Genomic DNA, 17,261 nt, shown 5'->3' with positions numbered 1-17,261 from the left:
GGGGGGGGGGGGGCACTTTTGCGCACAGTTGGTTGGGATCCTAGTGGGCGCTTACCCTCTGGTGGCTTATAGAGAATGTCTGCTGACCCCTGACCCCACAAAGACACAGCCCTGGGGTAGATGGTGCCATTGGGGATGAGGACAGGAACCCGCGAGGTCGGCTCCCGGCTCCTGCCGTCCAGCCCCCCCAGGGCAGGTTGGGGCTCCAGCCTGGGCCTCCCGCAGGGAACCAGCGTCCAGGACTCCTGCTGGTGGAGCCAACAGACACCAGACGGACAGGCGCTGGGAAAAGACAATGAAAAGTGCCCCCAGTGCCCCCAGGACCCACTTTACCCGGGAGCACTGGGCAGGAGGCGGGGCTCCTGTGGGGGGCTGGGGGACCCCTGCACCAGGCAGCTCCCATCCTGGGCTCCAGCCTGCCCTTCTCTCCCCGCAGCCAGCATCCTCTCCTCTGGAGACATCCGGGTGGACATTTCCCTGACAGGACCCCCTGACATCACAGCAGCCCACCTGGAGTCACACCACAAGGTGGGGGTGGCAGGGCTCCCCTCCTGGGTGCTCCTCAGCCTCTGTCCTTACCTGTGTCCTGGTCACACTGCCCCCAGCCTGGGGAAGCCACACATTCTTCTGCTGCACCTCTTCAGGTGTCCCCTGGTGTGGCAAGGCAGGGGTGGGGGGTAGCTTCTGTGTCTGACCCTCTGTGCTGACCCTCCCCTCCCAGGGACCTCACAAAGCACCAGCTCCTTCTAGAAGGCTTATTTGGCTTCCAGCATCCTCCATTGGGTGTGGAGAAGCCAAGGCCCCTTGGGGCATCTGGGAAGCTCTACCACAGCTACTTAGGACTAGGTTCTGCTGCTGTAAGGAAGATGCCCAGAGTAACAGCAGCTTGAACCCTCAGACGTTCACTTCCTGCTCAGAGTGGCTACCGTGAGCATCGCAGGGGGTTGCAGCGCCATGCTGTTGGGCATGCAGGCTCTGTGTTGTTGCTGGCTGGTCACCCCACACTCTGCTCACATCCAGTGGCCTGACCTCCGTCACATGGTCCTAGCTGCAAGGAAGGCAAAGAAGTGTACCCCAGGCCGCTGTGACCTGGTCAAAGACGGGGTGTCACAGAACTCTGCAGTGGTGGGTTTAGAGAACCAGCAGCCTGTCTGTGATGGAGCCTGTCCCCAGAAAAGTGAGCAAAGGAACATTTCAGGGAGCTCGTGGCCGCCCGCGAAGCCCCTTCACCCCTCGCGGGCTAGAGGAGCAGGCGCCGGGCAGGGGCCTGACTTCCGATTGCCACTTGTGGGGCTCCCTGTCCATCCCCTGGTCCCAGAAGGTGCAGGACGGCGCTCAGGCTGGCCAGCTGTCCTGGTCACAGAGCACAGAGGCCCAGGGCCACCACGGCTCTGCCTGTGGTCCTTCCTGGAATGTCAGGCTTTGAGGGTGGTGACACGTCTGCTGGGTCACCTCGCCCAGTGCTGGGAACAGAGCAGAGCCTCGGGATGAACCCTGAGCAAGGAAGGCTGGGCTGGGAGCCGGCCAGGGGCAGCTCTTTCTCGGCTCCCCACGCTCCTCTGGGCTGGGTGTTCCCCACGGCTCCTCTCAGTGTTCCTGGAGCCGCTCCAGCAGGGACACAGGGGAGGGGCAGCCAGCATCCCCCGCTTCCTCCAGGGTCATTTCATCTATAAGAACGTCTCTGAGGACCTCCCGCTGCCCACCTTCTCGCCCAGCCTCCTGGGGGACGCCCGCATGCTCTACTTCTGGTTCTCGGAGCAAGTCCTCGACTCCCTGGCCAGGGCCGCCTTCCAGGATGGACGCCTCAGGCTCAGCCTGACCGGGGAGGAGTTCAAGGTGAGGGGCAGGTGGCTGCCAGGACGTCCCTGGGTGGGTGTGTGGCATGCGTGCCCACAGCGGAGGAGCACGGAGGAGATTCTGGGGGCACCAGAGGAGCCAGGAACCATCCGAGCTGCAGCCATGACCCTGAAGTTCAGCATTGATTGGGACCTACTGTGTGTTGGGTGGATTGACCCATCAATTGAGGAATCAGTAGTTAAATAGGCAGATGCTTGCCACACGGGAACTGAGCCATGAATGTGAGCTGCCATTACTATCTGTGTTGAATGTATTTTGGCTGCACTCACTCTGTGGGGTAAGTACTGTCACTACCTCCATTTTCCAACAACAAAAACACAACAAAGCTCAGAGAGGGTAGATAACTTGTCCAAGAACACACAGCTTGGACGAGGTGGCTCCAGTCTGCACTCTTCCATACCAGAAGTGCTTACGTGGTCCCCAGTCCATGCCTGTCATTAAATTCATGGGGAAACTGAAGCCTCAAGGGAAGAGACTTCCCCAGGGTCATGTAGACGGTGTGGCCTCGAGTCAGGTCAGGGGTCCTCTGCACCCCACCTGCCCAGAGCATGTCAGATCATGTAGGGGGGCGGGTCGGGAGTTGGTTTGGGGAGGGGTCAGGCCCTGGCCTCTCACCCCATCCCTGCGGTTTCCTTGTGAGGACTGACCCCCTGGCCATCTCTGGCCCCTCTCTTTCAGGCAGTGCTGGAGACCCACGGCTTCAACACCAACCAGGACATGTTTCTGGAGGTAACTGCCCTGCTGCTGGGGTTCGTCTCTGTACCCCGATTCTACTTTTGCTTCAGAAGTCCCTATTCAGCCAGCCACAGCAGCAGTGGTGACTAGGACAGCTCGGCCTGAGCTCCATACAGGGCCCCGAGCTGGACCCTTTCTGCATGTGACTTCCTGCCACGCTCACGACAACCCTGGGGTGAGGCACGGCCATGGTCCCCATCTACACACAGGGGAACGCAGCAAATGGCAGAGCTGGGTCAGAGCCAGCTGTCACGGCCCCGAGGACCGTGCTCTGTTACCCAGGCCACTGGGCCTTGCGGGAGGCTGGACGCCCAGGATCACCCCAGGCTCGGAGGGCCCTGGTGAGAGGATGAGGCCACTGGTCATCCCTGATCCCAAAGCCAACCTCGGGCAGACTCCTTGGGGGTCACAGCCTCTGCCTGCTCTGCCGAGTGGCAATGATGTCCACAGTCCCTCTCTCCGTGGGAGGTTCCACTGTGAATCCCCGGTCCCTGGCCTGAGCAGATCCTCGCTGTCTCTGGGCAAACTGCCCCCAGCCTCTGGTCTCGCTCGCCCTGCCCACTGCAGTGACTTCATCCTCCCTCACCATCCTTGAACCTCCAGCTGCCCCTCGCCCAGCCTTCGGCCACCCCCATCCACACCAACTCAGTAACTGCCTGGTGACCACTGCTACGCTACTTCCCCAGAGCTGGGCAGTGGCCCCAGTGAAACTCGTCCCTCAGCTTCCTTCTTCCAGCCCCTCCCCCCACCTGCTCCTTCTGTGTCCTCGTGCTGTCCTCGTGGACATGGCCTCTCTTCCTTCTGAGCTTCAGATCTGCCCCCCCCCGCCCCCGTTCCCAGCCCTGCAGACGCCTCGCTTCCTTCCGTGTGTGCAGCTCGGAGCCTGGAGTGCCCTTGCCCTCCCTCCTCCCTCATCCCCCTTCCTGAGTCCTGTCCATCAGACATCCTCACTGTTGGTAGGGTCTGTCCACCTCTCTGTCTCCACCTTCCCCCTGGACCTGGCTACCATTATCTCCTGGAGGGCTCCCTCTGCAGGGAGTCCTCCTGCATCCTGATATCCCTGACCATCTGTTCTCTAAGGAGGTCAATAGAACAATCTATTCGAGAAGTAAAACTGATCACCTTCCTGCCAGCTCACAACTCATCAAAGATAAAGGACCAGGGTCGCGGGATATGGCGAGATTCTGTGTGCTGGCCTCGGGGATCCCGTATTGCCTGGCCCCTGTCTACTCTCAACCTAGTTGTTTTAGACACAGCGTCATGGTTCACCTCTGAGAACGGCTCGGTCTCCATCTCTTCAGTTATTACCTCTACTCTGTTTTCTCGCCTCCTTGAATTAGACGCAGGTTGGACCTTCTCTCCATCTTCTATATCTGTTAGTTACTCTGACATATTTTTTCATCTTTTGATATTTCTGTGCAAAATTCCTAAATTCCGGATAGTTTTTCCAGACATTTCTTCCGATTCATTAATTTTCTTTACAGCTAGGTCATATCCATTTATCCACCCACTGAGTTTTCCATCTTAACCTCAATAACTTTTATTTATAATAACTTTTTGAGTTTGGTTTTTAAAATCTCTCTTCTCTCCCACCCCAGAGTGCCATCATTTCATGGTGGCTCTTTCCTCTAATCATTTTTTTAAAAAGTTACTTGGGACTTTCCGCCAGGTTGTTCTACTATGTCTGGTTCTTGGGTCCTCACCCTCCTGCCTGTGGGTTTGCTGGCGACCCCTCATGGTGGGTGGTTTCCTTGTGTGGATTGCCATTCCTGTCTGTCCACGAGCTCGTCTTTGGTGGAATATGATTTTTCCGTGGACAGCTGTGCCCTGGATGAACCTAAATTCCCTAAGAAGACAGTTTGGTATTTATTTCTGCTGGGAGCCCTCAGGACTACGTCACGTGTTAGTCTTGGATGTGACGTGATCACGCAGCTCAGGACGCCCTGCCGTATAAATCAACCTTCAGTCCTGCTGAGCCTGGCTCAGCCTTTTGATTGACACCCTCTCGCCTCCCTCCGACACTCCCCGGGACATTCTTAAACAAGGGAAGATTTTTAGTCTCCTTTTCACTGAGTGGAAATGACTTGGTTCCTCTTCTGCCTCTCACTGCTCTTTCTCTCTCTCAGGACATAAAACCCAGGACACTGTGGTCTGGAGCCACATCCTACTGTCTGGGCCACACTGCTTATAGCTTTGCCTTATAATATTCCTCCCTCTCTGAGACCTGGGGTTGGCCCTGTCTTTCTTTTGAGCTTGGCCATGTATTAAATAAAACGTTTTGTTGTAAAGCATCCACTGGGTCCGTGGGTTCCCGGGTGGAGGTCTCCTTGAGCCCAGTCCCACGGGCTCTCCTGCAGGCAGGTGAGGCCGATCTCAGGCTACTTGCCACTTCCAGCCTCACTCGCCACCTGTCCAGTCCTTATTTTGGCCAGTCCCTTCCACAGGGCCTTTGCATGTGCTGTCCTCTCTGTCTAGAAGGGTTTTCCCTCCCCCTGTCCCATCTGACTCCTCCTCATCCTCAGGGAAGGCCTCTCCCACCTTCCTGGATACAGATCAGATCTCCTCTTGAGGGCTTTGGGGCCACAACCTGGTCCATCTCTCCTTTAAACTGCCTCTCAGTTGAAATTTTGCATTTAGCTTTGGAATCATCTGATAAATTTGAGCTTTGCTGGTCTGTCTGGTTCTCTGCTGTGACTATACTTCTGGCCCAGGGATGAAGCGTAGTGGGGAATCCATGGATATTTTTAGAAGAGAGGGTCACCGTGTGGCAGGACCTAGTCTCAGCTCCTTCTTGAATCATCTCATTTAATCCTCATAACCGTCCTCTGAGGCAGGAACCATTATCCCCAGGGTACAGGTGAAGCCGGAGCACAAAGGCTAAGCCAAGGTGTCCTTCCCACCCTTGAGAGGGGACAGGGCAAGGAACAGCTTCACTAGTACACGGGGGACAAAAAAACCCAATGGTCAGAAGAGACAAGAGTCTTAATTTTTCAGTTAACTGGCAGATTTGTGAAGTGGTGCAGCTTAGGATTTCCAGAGTTGGAACCCAGCCTGGGGCCGGAGCCTCTGCCCCAGCAGTTTCCTCTTCTCCCAGCCCTGGGACACCCGAGTCAGCTTCATCCCTTCCCTCTCTGAGGGCATCAGTGACAGCTCTTCTAATGGCCCCTGTCCCCCACCCCTGTCTCCCACAGCTATTCGGCAATATCCCCACCAGCCAGACCCAAGTGATCGTCTACTGCCCGAAGAGGCCCAAGATATCTTGTCAGAACAAGGGCGTCGTGGTCACCTCCTCCGTGGTGGTGAAATTCCTCTTCCCCCACCCGGATGGCCAAACTGCTGTGGCTCATACCTTTGAAGAGGTGAGGTGGGTGCAGGGGGGAGGGGCAGGGACCTGGCCATCCAGGGCAGGGGACAGGGGCCTCTGATGTCTCCAAATCCATCTCCCCACCTCTGCGTGTGGCTCCGTCGCACACCAGGCCCGGGGGTTCCTCCTCCCAAATCCATTAGGCCACGTGGATTTCCAGATTCAAAACTTTGTGTGTTTTAGAAAAGCAGCGCAGTGCGTGAGAGGAACACTCTAGAGGGGCCGGGGCGGGGGGAACTCCACAATCCACACGCCCGGACGCTCAAAAGAAGCAAGATAAATACACTCTCCAAGGCCTCCCATTGGGACAGCCAGGCTTTGGCCACACACTTAAAAAACAAACAAAAACGGCTTTCAGTTTGCAGAGTTTATTTGATTTTGTGATTGTAGATAAAGAATTGAAGCTCCACGTGATCCCTGATGTTCTTCTCTGTGTCCTTAATACTTCTTTTCTTTTCCTTTTTCCTTCCTTCCTTCCTTCCTTCCTTCCTTCCTTCCTTCCTTCCTTTCTTTCTTTCTTTCTTTCTTTCTTTCTTCATCCCCAGCCCTTTTTGTTTTAAGACAAGTTCACACTAAGTTGCTGAGGCTGGCCTTGAACTTGCCATCCTCCTGCCTCGGCCTCCCGAGTTGCTGGGGTACCAGGCGTGCGCCACCACACCCAGCTTCTCAAACTTTCTTAGTACATTAGAAACTAAAGATAAAGATAAGACAGGCACACCCTGGAAAATAGAGAAATCTAAAGAAGAGAACCACACTCCCTGAAGTACTTTGCCCTCAGCCACCCACAAGGGACAAATGGAACAGAGTTCCCTTTGGTATTTTATTTTTTATCAACCTTTTATTTTGGAAGAATTTCAGATTTGAATGAAAGTTGTAAAGACATGCAGAGGGGTCACTTGCTGTCCTCCTGGCTTCCCTGTGGTTGATGTCTCTCAGAACCCACCCCATGGGCTGTGACTCAGCCCTGAGTGAGGAACACTATCAGGACCAGACTCCAGACGGGCTCCCACCAGTTTTTGCACTGATGCCCCTTTTCTGTACCAAGAGCCAATCCAGGAGAGCATGTGGTATTTACCTTTTTGAAAATCTCTTAAAATTTCGTGTTATCTCATTTTCTTTACTTATTGTTTGTTATTGAAGAATCCGAAAATTTCAGAAAAACGCATTCAATACTTTTGCAATACTTGTGAAAGCTAAGGCTTTGTTCAGCCTGTGGGGATGATAAAGACAAGGACCACCGCAGGGGGTCTTAGGGTGCCCTGAGAGGGCACCTCTGGGCTAAGGAGCTGCGACGGAAAGGGACCTAACAGGATTCTTGCTGAAGCTGGTCCAGATATCCCGTGGGCCACGTGGGGGATCAGAAACCAGATCAAAGATGAGGCTGATCAGATACTGAAGGTGGGGATTCTTGCTAGACTGGTTTAGCGGTGTTCTCGCAAAAACTCATTTATAGGCAACACATCGTGGTCCTAGGAGAAGGTTCTGGAGCCTCCTTGAATTTTGGTCAAGCAGAGAATCTTTGCAAACACAACAAACACCTCCTCCCCGGGTATCCTGTTTCACCCCCCCCAACTTTTCCAGTAATCCTCTCCTGTCTCTGCCCCCACCCCAAAACCTCTCTTCTTACTTGTGAATCTGGTGGTGAACATCAGCTGTCAGCCAGGGTGGGATCAGGTGGAGCTGAAGGGGGCTTTTCCAGAAATAAGTGTCGGCCAGCTCTCCAGGGGCCAGGAGAGAGCCAGGGCAGGTGACCCACGGGGGGCCCTGGTGGGAGCTGCCCCCAAGGATCCACCAGGCCACCCCTTTACCAGACAGAGGCCTCTTCAAAGGGAGAACCGGCAGGTCATTTGTTCAAGGTCACACGTCACATTTTTATTGAGTCAGTAGTTTCTGCAGCCCCAGAACATTCATCCATTCATGGATTTTTAACAACATCTGTTAAATTCTTCCTCTGGGCCAGGCCCTGTGGTCCGCATGAAGCTCACAGCGTAACGGGCAGAGGCAGAGAATAACTAGCTCGCTGAACAAAAGACCGCATAATCTCTACTTTGTTTTTATTGTTCTTTTTTTGATACACAGGACAGCAGGGTGTATTTTGACATATTTTACATACGTGAAGTATGACTTATTCTTATTTAAGATCCCTTTCTTTTGGTTGTACGTGATGGGGAGTTTCACTGGTCGTGTATCCATATGTGAGCATAGGAAATTTATGTCTGATTCATTCCACTGTCTTTCCTATTCCCATTCCCCCCTCCCTTCCCTTCCTTCCCTTGTGTCTAATCCAATGAACTTCCATCCCTGCCCCCATATTGTGTGTTAGTATCCACCTATCAGAGACAATATTTGGCATTTGGTTTTTGGGGATTGGCTTACTTCACTTAGCATGAGAGTCTCCAGTTCCATCCATTTACCAGCAAATACCATGATTTCATTCTTCTTTATGGTTGAGTAATATTCCATTGTGTTTATATTCCACGGTTTCTTTACCATTCATCCTTGAAGGGCACCTGGGTTGGTTCCATAGCTTAGCTATTTTGATTTGGGCTGCTATAAACGTTGATGTGGCTGCCTCACGGTGGTAGGATGATGTTAAGTCCTATGGGTATATGCCGAGGGGTGGGATAACCGAGTCAAATGGTGACAACCTCTACTTTTGGCCAGCACCATAAAATAAAAATGTGTGCTTCAGGAAGTGCTAGAGCAACTTCAACTCAACATCAGTTTGCTTGAGAGTCGCCTGGTGCCACAGGTCTCCTGCTTTGGTGTGGGCATCCCCTGGGGAGGCTGTGAAAGCAGATTCCTGGGTCCATCTGCAGGGTCTCTGCTGGTAGGTCTGGGGCAGGGCCTGAAAGTCTGCATCTCCAACACGATCCTCCTCCTGGTGCTGACGCTGCTGGTCAGGGGACCACACAGGAGCAGTGGCACCCCGGTGTGTCTGACGTCCAAAGTGTGAAAATGCAGGTCAATCTGACCCCAGGCAGAGGAATCCTCAGGTGCCCGGACGCGGCTTCCCTCTGGAGGTGGAAGAAGCGAGCCGCACCGGGAAGTCCTGCTCCTCTGTGGTTTCTGACTAACCAGCCCGAGGAGACTGGGGATGGGTAAATCAGAAACCAGGACAGGAAGTGCCGGCGGGACTCGGGGTCCTAGGCCGACACTGCAGGTGCTGGGGACTTGCGCAGGTTTGGCCTGGGTTTGATGCTGGGGAGGAAGCGCAGGCCCTGGAGCTGCTGGGCAAGCCCTCTGCCCCGGGTCACACGCCCGGCCTTCCCGCTCTTTTCAGAAGACCAGGAGTTCAGCTCCACCCCAGGATCCCGGGACCCCAGCTCTCCACACCTGTCCATCTGGTTACCCCGTGCAGTCGGGAGCCCTAGACAGGAGGGCTGCTCTCTGCTTCGGGAAGCCCCTGGCTCACAGCAGATCTGGTTTCTCCCCCCAGGACATGGTCACCACCATCCAGGCCTCCTATGCCAAGAAGAAGCTGTCCTTGCACCTCCTGGATCTCCAGTAGGTGCTGCAGGGGGCGGGGGCAGCAGCTCAGCCAACCTGGTCCCGACTCTGCAGTCGGGACGGGGGGTGGCGGGGGGGGGACTGGGTCCTGGTGGGGAAGTGCAGACTTCCGGCTCGACCACAGGGAGAGACCTTCCCTAGAGTCTAGATGAGGAGGAAGAGACACCACGGGAGGGAATGACAGAGGGCCCAGCAGAGGGGAGGGGACCTGAGCTCAGGTCTGGCATCTGGAATGGCAAAATCTTTTTTTTTTTTCTTCTTGGTACTGAGGTCTGAACCCAGAGGCACTGAACCACTGAGCCACATCCCCAGCCCTGTCGTGTATTTTATTTAGAGACAGGGTCTTGCTGAGTGGCTCAGGGACTCGCTAAGTTGCTGAGGCTGGCTTTGAAGTGGCCATCCTCCTGCCGCAGCCACTGGGATTACAGGTGTGTGCCACCGTGCCCGGCTGAAATGGCAAACCTTGGGACAGTATTCCAAAGGCCTTTCTTACTGAGGGCCTTAAGTATTGGGCAGAAGCACCTAGATTCCTAGGGTTTCTTTTCTGGGGGGTGTTCCAGAAAGGAGCCCAGTGGAGGGCCCAGTTCCCGTCTCTTTTTGATTTCAGGACTCAACCCAAGTCTACTTCCAGCATCGATGAGGTAGGTGGGCTTGGGAGATAAGTCTGTAGGGCCTCATGCCTTGAAGAAAGCAGGGAGAGGTCCCTAAATGAAACCAACAAAACCCAAAGAAATGGCCCATATGTCCCCTCCCAGTCACCTGTGACCCTCCTCCCGCTGTGTCTGCGGGGAGAGCTCTCAGGTTGCAGAAATGAGGTCGTGGTAGTGTGGACTGAGGAGGCGGGAGAGTCCTGGCCATGGGGCCTCTCCCTGGGCCTCAGTTTTCCCCTTGTGAATGGGATAACAGCCCCCGCCCTCCCCAGGGCCTCGGAAGGACCTCGCAGGAAGGAGGCAGGAGGCGAGGGCTGGCTGGGATGTCTTTTTTCTTGGGCACCTGAATGAATGCTCACGTGGACTGTGTGGCCATCCACCCATGGGTCACTGCTGGGCTCCCAGGGAGCACTCACCATGGGCCTTTCTGATTGACAGAGCAACTTCAAGTCCGCCCAGAACTTCCTGTGGTCGATGGTCTCCACGGTGGGCATCCCTGAGGTCATGACTCGTAAGTGTGGCCAGGTGGAGAGGCTGGGGTGCGGGTCACACTTGACTTTGTCCCCACACCTCTCAGATGGCGGAGTGCAGAGGCCCCACCCCCGGGGCCTCTGATTCTCCAGCCATGACACTTAGGGGTCCTGCGTCCCTTCCCTAAGGTACCTCTCCCTGTTGGTGGCAATGCAGGCCACTGACCTGGCCAGATGCATGGACCCCTGATGCTGGCTCCCCTTGAGAACACCACCACTGCCACCCACATGGCGGCTGAGCCCACTGTCAACGGCAGAGAGAAGGCTGGGCCTGACAGCTGGAGGGTGCCACCTTGTTGTACCCCAGCCTCAGTTTCCCTTCCTATGAAATGAAGTCAGACTTGATGGTCCCCAGATCCCCTTTGGATCTTGACATTGTAGGATGTTTGTCCCTCTGCAGTGACTTTAATGGTGGAATCTGAGACACTGGCACAGAGTAAGGGGGTGTGCGTTGGACAAGGACCTTCCGAGAGCTCTGTGCCCTGTTCCCCATGGGCATAGGGGACAGGCCGGTCTTCATTTTTTAATATCTGCTTGTTCAAGAGGAGAAGAGTAGAAACAGGAATCACCCTGGCTGACTGTCTCCGTCTCTCAGTTTTCCCCATCTGTATCATGGAGCTAAAATGGGGGGTGGACTGAGCTGGGTTGCTGGGGCGACTGCTCTGTGTGGTGGCAAAGAGCACCTGGAAGATCAGTGAGGGGAGGCGTGACCCCCAGAGCAGGCCTGGGAGTGATGGCTGCTCCCCAGGGTCGGCTAAGCAGGGCAGATTCACAGAATGTTGGTCCCAACGTCTCCCACAAGCCTGGGGCTGGGCCTGCTCCCCAAGAAGGGCTGACTGGGGCTCCCTCCCTGCCCCAGGGCTCGAGGTGACATTTACGGCGCTCATGAACAGCAAGGGCCTGGACCTCTTCGACATCATCAACCCTGAGATCATCTCTCGTGATGTGAGTGCACGGTCCCACCTCCTGGGGACGCAGCCCCAGAGGGCTTCCCTGGGGTGACTGGCGGCTGCTGGGGAGATGGGCAGAGGGGCGCGCCCAGTGCCTCCTGGTGGCCTTGGGGCCAGTTAGCCTGCTGCTCTCTCCAGGGCTTTCTGCTGCTGCAAATGGACTTTGGCTTCCCGGAGCACCTGCTGGTGGACTTCCTGCAGAGCCTGGGCTAGGGATCCTGGAGCTGCCTGGGTCTCCAACCAGGAGGCCCCGACCGGGCTCGCAGCTGAACCCGGCCTCTCTGTCTATCCGCATGGAGTCAGGGTGCGCGTAGGAAGACGGAGGCCCATGACATTAAAATTTTGTGTCCAGGAGCTGCGAGGTGGTTCTTTCCACCAGGCGACCAGCACGCTGGTTTCATTAAAGAGGTTCGTGGCATAGAAGTTAACTAGTGAGATCAAAATAAAACACACAGACTCAATGACCTTTTTCTATGACCAGGTCCGAGACGGCTCTCACCTCTCTGGCTCTTACCTCGAACCACCCGGTAGGGCAGCAAGGCTTACTCAGGGCTAGCAAGAGAGAGAGAGAGAGAGCACGCCAGGGAGTGGCCTTTTATTGGGGAACAAGAAATTCAGGGGGAAATTCCATCCAATGAAGGTCGAGGGGGGCAGCATTCCAAGGTCAGGGTCAGTGATTGGCCTCAGTGTCAGTGGTCAGTCACACCCCCACATGGACAGGCTCTCGCACCTGGAGAGGGTAAGGATAGCTCCGGCACAGTTGGCCAGAGCGCCTCACACCCAATCCGGGAGGTGCCCAATCACGTGCGAGAATGGCTTCCCACAGTTCTTCAGTAGAGGGGCACTGGGGCAGGGCAGGGAATGACATTTGTCCTTTGCTGGCCAGATCTGACAAGCCCAGCCCTGGGTGTCCACCCTCCTGCCAGCCCTTCCACAGCGGTTGCTCCTGATCCCTGCACCAGAGCCTGGAGGGAGCCACCCAAACCTCCTCCTTGGAATTAAGGGTCTCCCTGACTGGCCCCCTGGTACCTGCCAGACCCACCCAGAATCCACCATTCTCGGCCAGACCCTCTGTCTCTGTCACACCAGTGCTGCCCCCTCTGCTGGACAGTCTTGAACAGCCCCTCTCCTGGCAGGTGCCCCTCCTTGAAGCCCTCCACCCTTCAGGGCTAGATCAAGGCCAGCCCCTCAGGGTGTCAGTGACCTCTGGAGTCACATCCTCTAGTGACTCCTCTCCACGTTCAGACGGCAGCCAGCCACGGGCAACACTCATGGCCCTGAACCCAACAGGCCTGAGGCTCTGAGGGGCACCAGGTGGCCAAGACACAGATACTGTCATCAGGGTCCTCAGGAGCAAATCACAGGACCCAGCACGGGTGCCACCTGGAGACGGGAACGTGGTCCGGGGTCTTGAACAGCTCATGGTCTAAGTGGGAAGGAGGCCGCAGTGCCAGGCTTGGGTCCGGAGCATGACCCGGGCAAGGGGGCCACGGGCAGCAGAGACCCTCTAGGGGACACTTCATCCCGCTGCACCTCCATCTGGCATTGCACTCCCCGCAGAATCCGAAATCCTGGATGCCCGAGCCTGGGCGGCGTCCTCAGCCCTGTCTGGGGCACCTGGGTGAATGGTGGGTTTCCTGGTTGGGGGAAGCTCACAACCACAATCGGTTGGGACACATGAACACACCCTTGCATCTTCCAGTGACCAGGGGTAGAGGGGATATTGGAGCTGCCTCTTGAAGTCTAAGGAGGGATTTGCAAAGACTTGGGGGGGCAGGAGGGCAAGGAGGGGTCCCGAGACAGTCACCCACTCCCTGAGCCACTCACTGACACACTCACGAATGCCTCTCACTCCTGGTCAGATACCCCAGGCAACTGTGACTGTCCCTGAGTTCTCTCCAGCGTCCTGATGGGGGCCCTGGACGCTGGGTAGCAGGAAGGCCCTCCCAGACCCCGTCTCTCCTGCCCCGACAGCACCGGGGCCTTCGGGGCCTTTGCCCACCCACGAAAGTCCAGGCTCCTCTTCTAACCAGCTTCCCTCCGGGGCCTGAAGCAAGGCTCTGGTCCCCTGGGATGCCAGTGCTGGACAGGAAGTGGGGAGGATGGAGGCTTCAGATCCCCAGGGTCGGGGAGGGGCATACAGAGGCCGCTGTCTGGTCCAGGAGGAGCAGGAGGATGGAGTCTCAAAAAGGAACATACATCAGACTTTAGTGAGGAAGAAGAGCGTCTCTGAGCATGTTTCCAGCCCACGTAAAAGGCTCTTTCTCCTCCTGTCCCCAGGCTACAGTCCTAAGGGCCTGCTCAGTCCAGGTGGGTGAAGAGAATCCCCGACACACCTTGGAGTGGGATGGGAAAAGCATAGCGTGTTGGCTGGAAAGTGATTTGTCCCCCCAAAACCCACGTTGCTGGGCCGGGGACCTTTAAGAGGTGATCAGGCCATGAGAGGGGGCCTCTTGCCTCCCCTGAAGGAGGGGGTTCATGAGGGAGAGCAGACTCTTGGAAGCAAGGCTCTCATGCTTTGCCCCTGTCACACGCCCAAGAGTCGAAGCCACAGGAGGCCCTCTCCCGTGCCATGCCAAATCAACTTTTCTTTCTAAAGCACCCTGTCTCGGGTATTCTGTTATAGCAACAGGAAACGGACTAAGACACAGAGCAAGATGCTGGAGTCCCTCAGGTAGAGGAAACCGTGACAGAGTCAAGAAACTCAGAGGCCAGAGTAACACAGAGAGAAAGCTGGGCACGGTGACACTCGCTTATAATCCTGGTGACTCGGGAAGCTGAGGCAGGAGGATCGAAAGTTGGAGGCCAGCCTCAGCAACTTAGTGAGACTCTGACTCAAAATAAAAAAAGGCTGGGGAGGTAGCGTAGTGGTAAATTGCTCCTGAGTTCAATCCCCAGTGCTACGAAAATAAACAAATAATAAATAAATGAATAAGAGAACAGAGAGAAGCTGAGAGAGCCACAGGCAGGGTCCTCGCCAGCGGTGGCTGAGGGGCCTGATCTGTGGTTTTAACAGCCAGCGTGCAAGGCGATCGGGCAGGCGATGCTTGATGGGATTGGCCCCTCACTAGGGACACACAGAGAAGTCCCACGAAGCGTCAAGTCACCTTCAACAACCCCCGCCCAGCTGGGACCTGGGGAGACCGTGGGACTCACCCCTGTTCCTGAAAGGAGGGTAGCTGTGGCTCCAGTTCCTTCTCCGCCCTTAGCGTCTCCCCAGGTCCAAGGAGAGTAAGTGGCCAAAGGAGCTATGGAATCCCAGAGGATCTTGCTAGAACAGGACAAACCTGCTGGACCCCTCTCCCAAGCTCTGTGGCCTCCCTCCAAGCCTAGAAGTTCTGACCTAGACCTACCTCAAAAATCCAGGAAGTCCTCCTGGCCCCTGTGGAGTACTGGGCTGCCCCAGGGGGACGTCAGTATCTGCTGCTTCCTCCAGGGAGCCGAGAGGGGCTCCCCAAGGCCAGGGCCCAGTGGAAGCCCATCCTGCTGCCTGGGCAGCTGAGCCTGGGCTCCAGGACCAGGCCTCAGACAAATGGGAAATGCATGGGCCACTGTTGCTACCAGCTGACCCTGGCATGCATCCCGAGCCTTACAGGACAAACAGTCATTCAGGCAGCAGCTGAGCAGCTTGTGTTGGCCACCAACCCTAAAATGTGTTGAAGCATGCTAGTTGTTTGTGAAAGATGCCAGGTCCATTCCAGGTGTCCCCGCCCACCTTCGCCTGGCAAGCTGTGTGCAGTGCTGCCTCCTCCTTGGGCTGTGGGAACCCCCCTGCCTTGTTGACACCAGGAAATGCTCTTGTTTGCAGCGCCCTGTAAGCTGCCCGTGGTGCAATCCCTGACCAGGCTGCTTCTTTCTTCAGTCTCACAGAATCTTGAGCTGGTTCTCATACACAGGACTGGGCCGTTCCAAACCAGATGGACGTGTAATTTATACTAGAGGACCGTGTACACTGTGAGCCAGAGAAAATGTGCACCAGGCTGAGCACAGGGAGGGTTTAGGAAAGCATCTTTCCCAGGACTCTTCTTGACAGGTCTCGTACCCCTAGGGTGGAAAGACTCATCTCTACTCCTGATTGCTGTGTGACCATGAGTAACTCACCTGACCTATCTGGACTTCATTTCTTCATCTGCCCCCCTGAGTTGGAAATCTTTGTCCTACCCTCCTTATGGGGCTGTTCAAGATTAAAAATGGTCTGCATTTGTCTTTCTACATTGTGGTTGTCTGTCCGTGTGTCCATTTGCCTACCCTGCCTGCGTGGAAAGCAGGCCAGAGTCTCTCCTGGGACTTTGGGTAGGGACAATCAGACCTTGGGTGCTCAGTGAACATGAGCTGAACCCTGATCTTGGGACACAGTCAATCACTCTCATGCACACCCCTGACAGCCCCACATTCTCGTCCACAATTCCACAATACGTGCTACAGTGGCCTGGGAGGCTGGGAACAGCCCATCTGACAGATGAGGAAATTGAGGCTGGGGACCATCAAGGCATTTGTCTGAGCTACCAGCCAGGAGGGGCAGATCTGGGAGTCGCACACAAGCACTCAACTGCAAAATCCACACCTGGCCCCCTCCCAGCTGCAGTGCAATTTCTGGCTATCTGGTTTGGTCCTGGGAAGACAGGGGTTCAAGTATGATGGGGATGTGGGGCCTGCAAAAGGAGACAAAAATAGAAGGATGCTATGGGCTTCAGGCACAGAGGGCACCAGCCCCAGTTTGAGGTTGGCTGCAGGCCAGATTCTCACAACCAATCTATGGGCAGGGATTTTATCATTCCCATCTTACAGCAGGTATAACTGAGGCTAGGGGTTGTCAAGGCATTAGGCAATGTGAATAGTCAGTAAGAAAGGAGGACCTGAATCCAGGGTGCCTGATGCCCATGGTCCTACCTCTGACCCCTGACTTGGAATGCCCGGCCCACCTCCGCATACACACCTGGCCTGGGGCACAGAAGCTGTCTGGGAATGGAAGCTGGGACTGTCACTGAAGGTGAGTGAGCATGTCCTCTGCAGGGAGAGGGGAGGCCCCATCTCAGGACAAGGGGAAAAGGCTGGGGAGACTGGGGGGAAACCTTGGACCGGTGGCCTTTCAGGACGGCCACCCCACTCACCTTCTCAATGTCTCCCGCCCCATCCTCCCTGCCCCCTCTCCCCGCACCTTCTTTCCATTTCTCCCTCCTCTCTGCCAGTGGTCCCTGTGTGACTTAGGCAAGGTCCTTCATCTCTGTCCTCTCTGAACCTCAGCTGTTCGTCTGCAGACAGGGTGACATTCCCATCTGTATTTGGTGCTACTTTGAGGATTAGATATGTTCCTAGATGGCGTTTCTCTGGGTCAGCCGGCCGAGGGCTCGGTCCCCACCACCTGTTACTCCCTTCTCCCTGCCCCTCTCCAGGAGCACTCCCCAGGCCAGGGCTCAGGACCCCTGGGCTCTAAGTGCCCGCTTCCCGCCCAGCGGCACCTCCTCCCTTTGCTTTGATCCCGTCTGCAAGAAAGTCCTGGCGGGGACTCCTCCCGGGTCCTGCAGCGTCGCCGACTCCCGCCATCGCCGGCTTCACCCTCCACCCCAGAGTCGCATCCTCGGAGGAGAGGACCCTCCTTCTGCTGGCGGTGACCTGGGATCGAGCCCCTGGGCCGGGTTCCGAGCGTGGCAGGCGCCCGGGGCGG

At 56.0% G+C, this 17,261-nt stretch overlaps 1 protein-coding gene across 1 annotated transcript in view; it reads left to right on the top strand.

Annotated features, from left to right (window-relative positions):
- Positions 1-12,057, top strand: part of LOC107144841 (cholesteryl ester transfer protein) — a 19,004-nt gene extending 6,947 nt beyond the window's left edge. Inside the window, exons 8-16 of the mRNA XM_015488697.2 lie at positions 437-528; positions 1,657-1,836; positions 2,536-2,586; positions 5,784-5,951; positions 9,396-9,463; positions 10,074-10,107; positions 10,555-10,627; positions 11,506-11,591; positions 11,735-12,057. Coding sequence (XP_015344183.2) covers positions 437-528; positions 1,657-1,836; positions 2,536-2,586; positions 5,784-5,951; positions 9,396-9,463; positions 10,074-10,107; positions 10,555-10,627; positions 11,506-11,591; positions 11,735-11,809 — 827 coding nt within the window. The 3' untranslated portion in view covers positions 11,810-12,057. The remainder of the gene's footprint in view (positions 1-436; positions 529-1,656; positions 1,837-2,535; positions 2,587-5,783; positions 5,952-9,395; positions 9,464-10,073; positions 10,108-10,554; positions 10,628-11,505; positions 11,592-11,734) is intronic.
- Positions 12,058-17,261: the final 5,204 nt, after the last annotated feature.

The sequence above is a fragment of the Marmota marmota genome, unplaced genomic scaffold (assembly GCF_001458135.2).
Source record: "Marmota marmota marmota unplaced genomic scaffold, marMar, whole genome shotgun sequence".
NCBI lineage: Eukaryota > Metazoa > Chordata > Mammalia > Rodentia > Sciuridae > Marmota > Marmota marmota.
The sequence above is the reverse complement of the archived record's forward strand: the minus strand, read 5'-3'. Positions and strand labels throughout refer to the sequence as shown.